This window comes from Piliocolobus tephrosceles, chromosome 10, assembly GCF_002776525.5.
Source record: "Piliocolobus tephrosceles isolate RC106 chromosome 10, ASM277652v3, whole genome shotgun sequence".
In the NCBI taxonomy this organism is placed as follows: Eukaryota; Metazoa; Chordata; class Mammalia; order Primates; family Cercopithecidae; genus Piliocolobus; species Piliocolobus tephrosceles.
Genome location: NC_045443.1, coordinates 108,132,577 through 108,145,758, shown reverse-complemented (window position 1 = coordinate 108,145,758; position 13,182 = coordinate 108,132,577). Strand labels below are relative to the sequence as shown.

At 42.6% G+C, this 13,182-nt stretch overlaps 1 protein-coding gene across 1 annotated transcript in view; it reads left to right on the top strand.

Moving 5' to 3' along the window:
- Nucleotides 1–13,182, top strand: part of PPTC7 (protein phosphatase targeting COQ7) — a 51,498-nt gene that overhangs the window by 21,524 nt on the left and 16,792 nt on the right. Inside the window, exon 2 of the mRNA XM_023203054.1 lies at nt 9,997–10,176. Coding sequence (XP_023058822.1) covers nt 9,997–10,176 — 180 coding nt within the window. The remainder of the gene's footprint in view (nt 1–9,996; nt 10,177–13,182) is intronic.

Genomic DNA, 13,182 nt, shown 5'->3' with positions numbered 1-13,182 from the left:
CAGGAGAGTCGCTTGAACCTGGGGGGCGGAGGTTGCAGTGAGCTGTGATTGCACCACTGCCCTCCAGCCTGGGCTGCAGAGTGAGACTCCATCTCAAAGAAGAAAGAAAAGAAAAAGAAATGTTGATATAAATGTGATCTGTTCCATTGGATAGGAAATTGACTTTCTACTCTGATCTCATTTTTTTTTCCAGTTATAGTGCTTCATGCTGTGATGTCTTTAGACAAATGAGGTTGGCTCTGAGAACACTATAGTCTTTGAAAAGTCTCAGCATCTGAAAATAAGATGGCTGTCATACTGCAATAAATATTGCTTAGCCCCCTTTCTCATTAGATGGCCCCTTACTGCAGAAAGTGTAAAAGCAGATACCCTTATTCCTCAGAGTACAGAGGGTCTCCTGATACTTCTATTATTCAACGCTTGTGATCCTGCCAGATTCCTACTCAGTTTCTCCTCTAGAGTTTCAATTCACTATCAAGTACCCATCCTAGTAGGCAGGAGATGTGTTTCACTGATGGAAAGACAATCCATGTAGAGCCAGTATGCTGCTTTGGAATGCGAGGCTTGATGTAAGATGGCTTGAGATCATGAAAGATGCAAGGAATAAAGCTGTTAACTTTGGGTACTACTTAATATTTGAAATTCTGCCAGAGTGTACATTAAATACATTTGTGAACAAAATCAAATTGTTGTTCTTCATTGATGTTTATATTAAAATTGAAATTTAGCATTTATTCTCTAGGCATCACTTTCTTCTAGAAAACGTTTACTTTGTAGGTAACTGCATGTCAGTCTGAAGATGAGTGCAGTAGGAAGGGTTTAAAATAATTGCAACATCATGCTGATGGCTGATAATGGAGGACAGTGCTGGAGAGGCTCTTGCTGATTTTGACTAGTTCAGAAGTCTTTCTTATAGTGAGCCTTTTGCAATTACACAGTTAGGCGACTGTGTAATTGGGAAGATAGGATTTTTAAGATAGCTATCATTTGGTTATAACTACCTTTTTTTTTTTTTTTTTTTTTTTTGGAGACAGTCTCGCTCTGTCGCTCAGGCTGAAGTGCGGGTAGTGTGATCGCAGTGATCACAGCTCATCGCAGCATTGACCTCCTGGACTCGAGCAATCCTCCCACCCTCAGCCTCCTGTTTAGCTGGAACTAACTTCAGGTGTGTGCCACCACCCCTGGCTGATTTTTAAATGTTTTTGTAGAGACAGGTTTTGCTTTGTTGCCCAGGCTGGTCTCGAACTCCTTAGCTCAAACAATCCTCCTACCTCAGCCTCCCAATATGCTGGGATTACAGGTATGAGCTACCACTCCTGGTCATAACTACCATTTTGCATGGTTATACAATTTTGGCAAAGACAAAAACGTGTTAATTAGAAAAATGAAAATTGCTTAAAAATTTCCTTCTTGGCTGGGCTCAGTGGCCCATTCCTGTAATTCTAGCATTTTGGGAGGCCGAAGCAGGAAGATCACTTGAGCCTAGTGATCAATAAATAAATAAAAAATAAATAGCTGGGTATGGTGGCACATGCCTGTAGTCTCAGATATTCGGGAGGCTGAAATGGGAGAATCTCTTGAGTTCAGGAGTTCAAGACTGCAGTGAGGTATTACTGCGCCACTGCATTCCAGTCTGGGTGACAGAGTGAGATCCCATTTCTTTTTTTTTTTTCCTGAGGTGGCAGCTTGCTCTGTTGCCCAGGCTGGAGTGCAGTGATGCAATCTTGGCTCACTGCAACCTCCACCTCCTTCAAGTGATTCTCCTGCCTCAGCATCCCAAAAAGCTGGGATTACAGGCACGCACCACCACGCCCAGCTAATTGTTGTATTTTTAGTAGAGACGGGGTTTCATCGTGTTGGACAGGCTGGTCTTGAACTCGTGACCTCAAGTGATCTGCCCACCTCGGCCTCCCAAAGTGCTGAGATTACAGGCGTGAACCACCACGCTGGGCCCGGACCCCATTTCTTTAAAAAAAAAAAAAAAAATGTTTTTTCTTCTTATAAACACTTAATGATGGCAGACACCCAGAATTACTCTTTTTGCTCCCCTTTTTAACTCTTAACCGTAGAAAATCAGTCTGTGAGACCAGGCATGATGACTTGTGCTTGTAATCCCAGCACTTTGGGAGACTGAGGCAGGAGGATCACTTGAGCCCAGGAGTTTGAGACCAGCCTGGGCAACATAATGAGACCGCATCTCTACAAAAAATTAAAAAAAAAAAAAAAAAAAAAAATGAGTTGTGTGTGGTGGTGCATTCCTGTAGTCATAGGTACTCTGGAGGCTGAAGTGGGAGGATCCCTTGAGCCCAGGAGTTCGAAGTTACAGTGAGCTGTGTTTGCACCACTGCACTCCAGCCTGGGTGACAGAGCAGGATGCTGTTAAAAAAAGAAAAAGGGGCTGGGCGCAGTGGCTCAAGCCTGTAATCCCAGCACTTTGGGAGGCCGAGACAGGCACATCACAAGGTCAGGAGATCAAGACCATCCTGGCTAACCCGGTGAAACCCCGTCTCTACTAAAAAATACAAAAAACTAGCCAGGCAAGGTGGCGGGCGCCTGTAGTCCCAGCTACTCGGGAGGCTGAGGCAGGAGAATGGCGTAAACCTGGGAGGCGGAGCTTGCAGTGAGCTGAGATCCGGCCACTGCACTCCAGCCGGAGCGACAGAGCGAGACACTGTCTCAAAAAAAAAAAAAGAAAAAGGGAAAAAAAATCAGTCTGTGGAAAACCTAATAAAATACTTTGTAGAAACATAAATACTATAACTATTTTCTAATTGCTCATTTTGCTTCATAAAACTGACATTTCCATTGAAAAGATAAAACTAGGCTGGGCACGGTGGTTCACGCCTGTAATCCCAGCACTTTGGGAGGCTGAGGTGGGTGGATCACAAGGTCAGGAGTTCAAGAACATCCTGGCCAACACGGTGAAACCCTGTCTCTACTAAAAATACAAAAAATTAGCCGAGCGTGGTGGTGTGTGCCTGTAGTCCCAGCTACTGGGGAGGCTGAGGCAGGAGAATCACTTGAACCCGAGAGGCGGAGGTTACAGTGAGCCAAGATCACACCACTGCACTCCAGCCTGGGCGACAGAGCGAGACTCCATCTGAAAAAACATAAACAAAGAAACAAAAAAACGCACTAAAGGATTTTTCTGTGTCTCTTCTCAGTCTTTTGCTCAGCTATTTCTGATATGTAACCATTATCGTAATCTAATAGTGATTTTAATTGGATTTTGGGTCAGAGGAAACACTTAAGCTAGATGTGTGCTCACGGAATGTTATTAATGGAGACATAAGATGATTACAGTGAATTAAAGGAAATAGCTTCTATATTCGGTGCAACCTCTTTATCTTGGCATTCAAGGCCTTTCTAGTTATTAATTCAGCCTACTTTTTAGTTTCACTTCTCTCTGCCTCCATAGAGATTATATCATTCTGACAAACTGGATACCCTACCTGAGCGTCTCATTCACCACTAAGGTATCAGTTCTCAGATTTTCTGGCCCCAACTTGCCTTGCCAACCGCAAACTCATAGTTCCTCACTTTATACACAACACTTCCACAAAGATGCCCTGTTGGCACCTGAAGTTCGACATACCCAAGACAGAATTAAATGTCTTTTAAAGGCATTTACACACCCTTGCCAACTATAGAATAATCTAATCAATACTTTCTCATTCCCCAAATCCAGAAACAGTAGTTCCCCCTTATTTGAGGTTTCAGTTACCCATTGAGGTGTTTTGGCATTGTCCTCACTCAGATTTCACCTTGAATTGTAGTTCCCATAATAATCCCCATAAACCCCCATGCTACTGTTGTGATAGTGAGTTCTCATAAGATCTGATGGTTTTATAAGGGGCTTTTCCCCTTTTGCTCAGCACTTCTCTCTCCTCCTGCCATGTGAAGAAGGATGTGTTTGCTTCTCCTTCTGCCATGATTGTAAGTTTCCTGAGGCCTCTCCAGCCATGCAGAACTATGAATCAATTAAACCTCCTTCCTTTATAAATTACCTAGTCTCAGGTATTTCTTCATAGCAGCATGAGAATGAACTAATACATCCACATTACATAACAATAATAGAGACCACATTCACACAACATTTATTATAGTATATTGTTATAATTGTTCTATTTTATTATTTTTGTTAACCTATCTTAACTATGCCTTATATATATATATATTAAACTTGGCCAGATGCAGTGGCTCATGCCCATAATCTCAGCACTTTGAGAGGCCAAGGTGTGAGATTGCTTGAGCCCAGAAGTTTGAGACCAGCCTGGGCAACATAGTGAGACCTTGTTTCTACAAAAACTTAAAAAAAAAAAGTGCTATATGTGTCGGGGTGTGTCTGTAATCCCAGCTACTAAGGAGGCTGAGGTGGGAGGAACACTTGAGCCCAGGAGTTCAAGACTGCAGTGAGCTATGATCAGGTCACCACTCCAGCCTGGGCTAGAGTGAGACCACATCTCTTTAAAGAAAACAAAACTATTACTAAGTCATTTTAGTTTTTCTTTTGTTGGTACTAAGTTTTTGGAATCCAGAATGTATTTTACACTTAATAGCAAGCACTTCTCAATCCAAACAAGTGACATTTTAGACTCAATAGCCACACGTGGCTAGTGGCTCCCATGTTAGACAGCACAGGTCAGTAGCATAAAGAACTTTAAGAAATCTTGAACTGGCATTCTTGATTTTCTACAACTTTCACTGCTGCTCTGCATTTTTCAGCTTCTCCCTGCTCATCCAAGCCCCAGTGTCTAGTTGTCTGCCTTTCTTTTCTTCTTGTTATCCTTCCCTGCCACGGAAATATGGCTGACCCCCGCCAGGGACTATCCGAATGCCACTTTCAGAGCAGGCTGGCACTGTTCTTGAGGTGCTCCATTCTCGTCGTGTCCGTAAGCACTGACCACTGGCTGTTGACCATTCCGCAGCAGCGTTTATGGGAGCCGTTTGTCTGATTTCTCTGTGAAAAGTCTAGCTCCCCACTAGCAGGGGAGCTTCTCAGAGACCGGCTTTCTCTCAGCCCCCTTATTTCCTAGCTCAGTGTGCACAATGTGGTGGTCCACGTGTGGCCTGCATTTGCTCTTAGGGTATTCTTATTCTTATCCTTTGCTGTTTGATAGTTGTATTCCTGACATCTTTGGGATCTTAAGCAATTTCTCCTTTAACAATTAGTTTTCTTTACCTTTGAAATGTATTCTGAATGAAATTTCCCTTTATATCTGTATTAGTTCCACTGTTTAAAGTGTGTTCTTGCTCTTTGCAGTCTGAAGCTTTTGCTTATGCAATAGAGGACATTAATTTCTGTGTAGAAACAACCACCTAATATGAATAAAATTAGGTTTCATATATACATGTAGTAGGTTATTCTAGTTTTAGTCTGATTCTTATCCCAAATACAACTCTTCCCCTCATATAACTTAGTTATATATATGTACTGTATTAAGGCTTTTTTCCCTACAGCTTTATTGAAGAGTTTATGTGCTTTTTGAATTTCTGTCTCCCCTAAAGAGATTTGGTCAGTGGTGTTTTGCTCGGCATCCTTTGCCTGTGTGAAAAAGCAAACAGGTGCCCGAAAGGTTGCGCTCTATTCTGGGAGAAATCTGATTAATGTTGAAGGGCTGTGTCAGGTCAGACTCAACCTGCTGACAGATTATTTAGTTGAGTGTGAGGATCGAGGATCAACTCTAAACGTTATCTTAGATTTTAATAGTTTTCTTGTGAAGGGCATTTGCAGATGAAACCAATTTGTAGTTAAAGTTAATTGAAGTTGTACCAGAGACTAGTTAAGAAGAAATTCTTCCCTGAAGCAGGCAGTAGTTTGAAAAGAATGAATGATTCATCAGATAGTGTTGCAAGACTTATAGTTATATTCTGTATTTTAACATAAATTGTTGTGTTTTAAATTGTGGTGAAATCTTACTCCTAGTAAAATAAGAATTTCTCCAAAGAAGTTCCTATTTAAATGATCTTAAATTCTCTTAATATAAAAAGTTTCCCAAATCTCCTCACAACTCCTTGAAAAACAGAGTGAAATGTGCTGTTCCTTGTAAGATAGATTCCTAGTTAGCCCGGCTGCTTCTCTTTCCCTCACCCTCACCCCTCAATCCACGTGTTCTGTTTCATGGATCCCAAATGTCTGCACACCTCTAACCGCACTGCCAGCAGATTGCGAGTGGACTATGAAAGCGGACTATGAAATGGATCTCTTACTTAATCTCCTCCTTCCACTCTTGCTCTCCACACAGCAGGCAAAAGGGTCTTTTTTCTTTGTAAACTTGTTATCGTTATTATTTAAATGTTGTGTTATGGAAATTTCAAATATATATCTAAGTAGAGAAATGGGCGTACTTCTTATTCAGCTTCTATTCATGGCCAGTCTTGTTTCATCTGTGCTTCTATCACTCCTGCTTCAACCCCTTAAATATTTTTAAACCAATCCCAGACTTTTGGCCGAGCTCGGTGGCTCAAGCCTGTAATCCCAGCACTTTGGGAGGCCGAGACGGGCGGATCACGAGGTCAGGAGATCGAGACCATCCTGGCTAACACGGTGAAACCCCGTCTCTACTAAAAAAATACAAAAATCTAGCCGGGCGAGGTGGCGGGCGCCTGTAGTCCCAGCTACTCGGGAGGCTGAGGCAGGAGAATGGCGTAAACCCGGGAGGCGGAGCTTGCAGTGAGCTGAGATCTGGCCACTGCACTCCAGCCCGGGCGACAGAGCAAGACTCCATCTCAAAAAAAAAGAAACCAATTCCAGACTTTTTATTACTTTAATTAGCTAGTTTGGAATTGCCCCATCGTGAAATTTGGCTTATTGGTTGGTCACATAGGTGGGGAAAGTTGCTGTCCCAATGGTGATAAACTATTTGTCGCCTTCTTTATGTCTTCCAATTCTGTTTCCTCTTACTTTTTCAGTGTGTTCCCTTTCTTTTTGATAACTGCCATCCCCAGAGAAATAGTTTCACGTGTCCAATTCATGTTAAGCCCTTTTTTCAGGGATGTATATATAGGCACTCTGCTACTTTTGTACCAAATACATTCTTAAAGTTGAATGTACAAATAAATGTGTATATGGGAAGGATGTTTCATGCTCAGAAAGTTTTAAAAATTATAAAATCCCTATTTTAAAATATCATGTGATACATGCTCATGATAAAAATAAAACTAAAACAATACAGAATAGTATGAAGTAAAAGGCAAAAATTCCCAGTTTGTTCATGGATCATTTTCAGTTCCTTATTTGTAAAGCAACCATTGCTAATATTTCTTATGGATCCTTCCAGAAAGACCATTTAAAGCCTTAATAATGTATATTTTTGACATTTTCTCTCAGTGTCTTTGAATTTAGTAGATAGAAATTAGTTTTAGTGTTGGAAAGAATAGCTTGGTGTTTTGCAAGAGTTTGAGTAGAAGATTGTATGATGGCTTTGATATTTTATTAACTTTCTTAAACACTAATTTCCTCTTGATAAAGGAGCTTTAATCAGGCTCTGAACTCATCAGCAACTCTTTGGGCCTATGAAAAGCTCTATACTAGTACTATCCAGTAGAAATATAATGTAAGCCACATATGTAATTTTAAATTTCCTAGTATTCATATTAACTAAAAATAAAAAGAGGCCAGGCATGGTGGCTTACGCCTGTAATCCCAGCACTTTGGGAGGCTGAGGCAGGAGGATCAGTTGAGCCCAGGAGTTCAGAACCAGCCTGGGCAATATAGTGAGATCCTGTCTCTGTATTGCCAGACAAACAAAAACTAGCTAGGTGTGGTGGCACGACCCTGTAGTCCTTGCTACTCAGGAGGCTGAGGTAGGAGGATCACTTAAGCCTGGTAGTTCAAGACTGCAATGAGCTGTGATCCTAACACTACACTCCAACCTGGACAACAGAGCAAGCCACTGTCTCTGAAAATAATAATAATTAATTTTTTAAAAGGTGAAATTTGGCCGGATGCAGTGGCTGATGCCTGTAATCCCAGCACTTTGGGAGGCTGAGGTGGGCAGATCACTTGAAGTCAGGAGTTTGAGACCAGCCTGGCCAACATGGCAAAACCCTGTCTCTCCTACAAATAAAAGCCAGGTGTGGTGTCGAGCACCTGTAGTCCCAGCTAGGGAGGCTGAAGCAGGAGAATCACTTAAACCTGGGAGGCAGAGGTTGCCCTGAGCTGAGATCATGCCACTGACCTTCAGCCTGGGTGACAGAGCGAGACTCTGTCTCAAAAAAAAAAACTAGGTAAATAAAGAAAGGTGAGCTCAGTCTTGATAATGCATTCTCTTTGGTGCTTTATATCCAAAATATTCTTTCTTTTTCTGTTTCATTTTTTGAGGCCAGGTCTTGCTGGTCCACCCACGCTGGAGTGCAGTGGTGTAATCATGGCTCACTGTAGCCCCAACCATGGAGCCTCAAGCAGTCCTCCCGCCTCAGCCTCCTGAGTAGCTGGGACTACAGGTGCACACCACTATGCCCGGCTAATTTTTTTATTTTTAGTAGAGTCAGGGACTCACTGTGTTGTTCAAGCAGGTCTTGAGGGGCCGGGTGCGGTGGCTCATACCTGTAATCCCAGCACTTTGGGAGGCCGCGGCCAGCAGATCATGAGGTCAGGAGATGAGACCATCCTGGTTAACACGGTGAAACCCTTCTCTACTACAAATACAAAAAAATTAGCCAGGTGTGGTGGCATGCACCTGTAGTCCCAGCTAATCGGGAGGTTGAGGCAGGAGAATCCCTTGAACCCGGGAGGCAGAGAGGTTGCATTGAGCTGAGATCACACCACTGCACTCCAGCCTGGCGACAGAGCGACGGAGTTTCACTCTTATTGCCCAGGCTTGAATGCAATGGCGCAATCTCGGCTCATCGCAACCTCTGCTTCCCGGGTTCAAGCGATTCCCCAGCCTCAGCCTCCCAAGTAGCTGGGATTACAGGTGCCTGCCACCATACGTGGCTAATTTTTTGTATTTTTGGTAAAGACGGGATTTCAACATGTTGGTCAGGCTGATCTCGATCTCCTGACCTCAGGCAATCTACCTGCCTTGGCCTCCCAAAGAGATTATACTTTTTTTCATATTAAGTTTTCAAAATCCACTGTGTTTTTTTGTTTGTTTGTTTTTTGTTTTTTTTTTTTTTGAGACGGAGTCTCGCTGTCGCCCAGGCTGGAGTGAAGTGGAGCAATCTTGGCTCACGGCAAGCTTGGCTTCCCGAGTTCACGCCATTCTCCTGCCTCCCGAGTAGCTGGGACTACTAGGCGCCCGCCACCACGCCCGGCTAGTTTTTCGTATTTTTAGTAGAGACGGGTTTTCACCGAGTTAGCCAGGATGGTCTCAATCTCCTGACCTCATGATTTGCCCTCCTTGGCCTCTCAAAGTGCTGGGATTACAGGTGTGAGCCACCGTGCCCAGCCCACTGTGTGTTTTATACTTAGAGGGGCACATCTCAAGTTGGGCTACCCTCATTTCAGATGCGCAGTAGCCACGTGTGGAATGGCTATTGTATTGTACAGTACCGCCCTCTACAGGGTAGAAGGAGAGGGGATGGGATATGTTCTCAATTTTGTTCTTTATTTCCCAGTGATTGACCAATGTTTGCTGCTTTTGATGTTCTTTGTGATCTCCAGCTCTGACTCAGTTGTATCATCACTAGCATCAGCACTTTGTTTAAAAATCAATTTTCATTCTTATAAAAGACGACAAAGTATTAATGACAAATACATGTATACGCAGATGCTAATCCTGCTGAAATTGAACTCTTGGCTGGTAGGCAATGCCACCCTGTGGTAGCTCAAAAGTTTATTCATCAATATATGAAAGGCCAAATTCTAAGTAGAGAATGTGGCTTAGGAGTGTTAGTGTAGAATACATTAAACGTGAGTGCTTTTTATAATGAATTTTGGAGTAAATATATGTAGTAGCATGTAGTGAAATTAACTGTTAGGAGAAAACAGAGGTAAGAATTCCTGAGAAGTTGGTAAGATTGTTCTTTTAATGTAATTTTTTTTTTCTTCAGGAGTTGCAGATGGAGTAGGAGGCTGGAGAGACTATGGAGTTGATCCGTCTCAGTTCTCAGGGACTTTAATGCGGACATGCGAACGTTTAGTAAAAGAAGGACGGTTCGTACCTAGTAATCCCATTGGAATTCTCACCACAAGCTACTGTGAGTTGCTGCAAAATAAAGTACCTTTGCTCGGTAAGTGGATATCCTATGTGTTTTCCTCTAACGAAGCCCCCCAGATATTTAAAAACAAAACCAAGAAAATCACTTATCGGACCAGCTTTTTTCTGAGGCTCTTCCTACTGAGCAGAGTGTGATAGAGAAACTATAGGCTAACCGCTGAGCACAGTGGTTCACGCCTGTAATCCCAGCACTTTGGGAGGCTGAGGCGGGCAGATCACCTGAGGTCAGGAGTTCGAGACCAGCCTAACCAACATAGAGAAACCCTGTCTCTACTAAAAATACAAAAATTCGCCGGGCATGGTGGCACATGCCTGTAATCCCAGCTACTTGGGAGGCTGAGGCAGGAGAATCACTTGAACCGGGGAGGTGGAGGTTGCGGTGAGCTGAGATGGCGCCATTGCACTCCAACCTGGACCACAAGAGCGAAACTCTGTCTCCAAAAAAAAAAAAGAGAGAGAGAAACTATAGGCTGACGAGAATACTCAGTACTGTTTGGAGGGAATGTGGATAGGTACAGCACTTCAGAAAACAATTTGGTATTAAATATGAACACATAGTATGCCGCAGCAATTGCACTTCTAGGTGTTTACTCTAGACTAGAGAAACTCTTGCACAATACGTGAACCAAGAGATAGGTATGAGAATGTTCTCAAAATGTTGCCAATAATAGCAGAGAACTGGGGACAACCTAAAAGTCTGTCTGTTGTAGAAAAATACATTGTGAAAAGAAATGACTTAAAGCTGCTTGCTCTACTCAGGAACATGTTGTGAAGGGAAGAGAGAACATTGCAGAATTCCACCTAACAGATTCCACATATTTCAAGTTTAGAAACATAAAAAGTTAAAACTGTATTGTTGAGGGATTCTAAAATTTGGTAAAAGAAGAAAGAAGAGCAAGAGGAAAGAAAAGAAAGGATCTGGCCTGCAAAATTCAGTTCATTACCTGTAATGAGTTCAAGTTGTGTTTGGTCACCCCACACTGCTAACAGGTGATTAGTTGGTGAAATAACTTGGCACAAATTAGATCCCCGATAATCTTGTATTAGAAAACTTAAAACCAAATATCTAGGGGTTGTTTATCTGGTATGCTAATGGAGTATCCTTTGGCTAGGCCTCTACATTTGTTTGTTAAATGATTTCCTGGGAACTTACCCAGCCTTCTAAGCAGACTCTCAGGGTATTATTACATTTCTGCTCATTGCCAGCATCTTTCTAGTTACTAGAAAGCCTCCCTCCCAGTCACCATTGACATTTAAAATCAGCCTCTGTTCGGCCAGGCGCGGTGGCTCCCACCTGTAATCCCAGCACTTTGGGAGGCTGAAGTTGGCGGATCACAAGGTCAGGAGATTGAGACCATCCTGGCTAACACAGTGAAACCCTGTCTCTACTAAAAATACAAAAAATTAGCCTGTGTGGTGGCGGGCGCCTGTAGTCCCAGCTACTTGAGAGGCTGAGGCGGGAGAATGGCATGAACCTGGGGGAGCTTGCAGTGAGCCGTGATCGCACCACTGCACTCCAGCCTGGGCAACAAAGCAAGACTCCGTCTCAAAAAAAAAAATCAGCCCCTGTTCAGTGTTAATGGAGATCACCACAGTTGTAGAATTTGCCTTCAGTTTAAAGTCCTTTGTAAGGAGTACTTTTTATCAGTCTGCTGTCTTCTGTCTTTGTGCTGTGATTAACTAACTTGTTTTCCTTCAAACTGAGGAGGAATCTTGTCTTGCAGTTGCAGTATATACTGCTTTGTCTGAATTCCCTGTTTTGGACATGCAATCTGGAGCTTGCCTAGCACAGTGAAACATTCTAGATTCTATTTCTAGCACCTCTCTGTCAACTTGCTGTGTGACTTTGGGCAACCCACTTAACCTCTGATCTCCTTGCTTCACATGTTAAATGGAGAGAGAGCCCCTAGACACAGATTCCAGGGGCCTGCCTCCTGCATGTTCTCAAGAGTGGCTCTGCTGACCCCCTGACCCCCGATCATTGACTTGAGATAACCGGTTACAAAACACATAACTATCTTGATTTTACACTTTAAAAGCTTTGGTTTTTGCTGTGCTTTTTTTCCTATTCCTACTTTCCCTTTCTTTCCGTTCACCCTCATGTATCTGGGAGATATTAATAAAATATATTTAAATTTAATATTAGAGAAAATAATATTTTCTTGCATTGAATATTGTGATTACTTTTTTCTCCTAAAAGGCACATTGAAGTAGTCTTTCATCACCATGTTTGACATACCTCTTTTTCACAAAATCTACACATCTCTAGGCTGTTGGTAATGAAACTCAAGCATATTTTGACAAAGACAGGCTGCTGAGTTTTACTGAACTTCAGCTAGATATAATTGTAAATCATGACAACTTTATAAGTTAGGTAATTTTTTTTTTTAATCCAATTGCGAAAAAGCCTACAAAGCAATTCCAATGTAAAAGGCAAGCTGGTAGCTGTAACCATTTATTTCTTTGACTTTCTAGCTGTGTTTGGGTCTAAGGGCATTACAGACTAATTGTTGACATACATGATTTCCTCAGAAACCCTTAAATGGATTGATAAGGTCCTAAGCAGCCAGCGTATCTTAAGAACGTGAGGAATTGGTCCTAATAAGGTTATCCCTTTTTCTGCCACACAAAAGGCTTAGTAGTAGTTTACAAAATAAGGGGCTGGGTGATAAAAATATTTCCATTTGAGCATGAGGGACTTGCCTGGGTTCCCATCTATACGGGTCATTTGTCTAAACATCCTACGCTGTGGTTCTCAGCACCGCTTTTCTTACTCATCTTTGCCTGCTTGTTCCTCTCCAAGCACATGAGAATGATGAGCTTTTCTCCCAATATTAGGCTGCTGGGGCCTGAGCCATGTGCACACATCAGGAATTTGAGGAGGCAAAGGAGGAGGGTACACTCCAAGCCCAGATGGTTCTGTAAGGCCGGGCTTATACTCGTTGGTGCTGCTTTGGATACTGAAGCTCAGTCACTCACCAGGACTGTTTTGATTCCACCTCGGCGAGTTACTGTCACA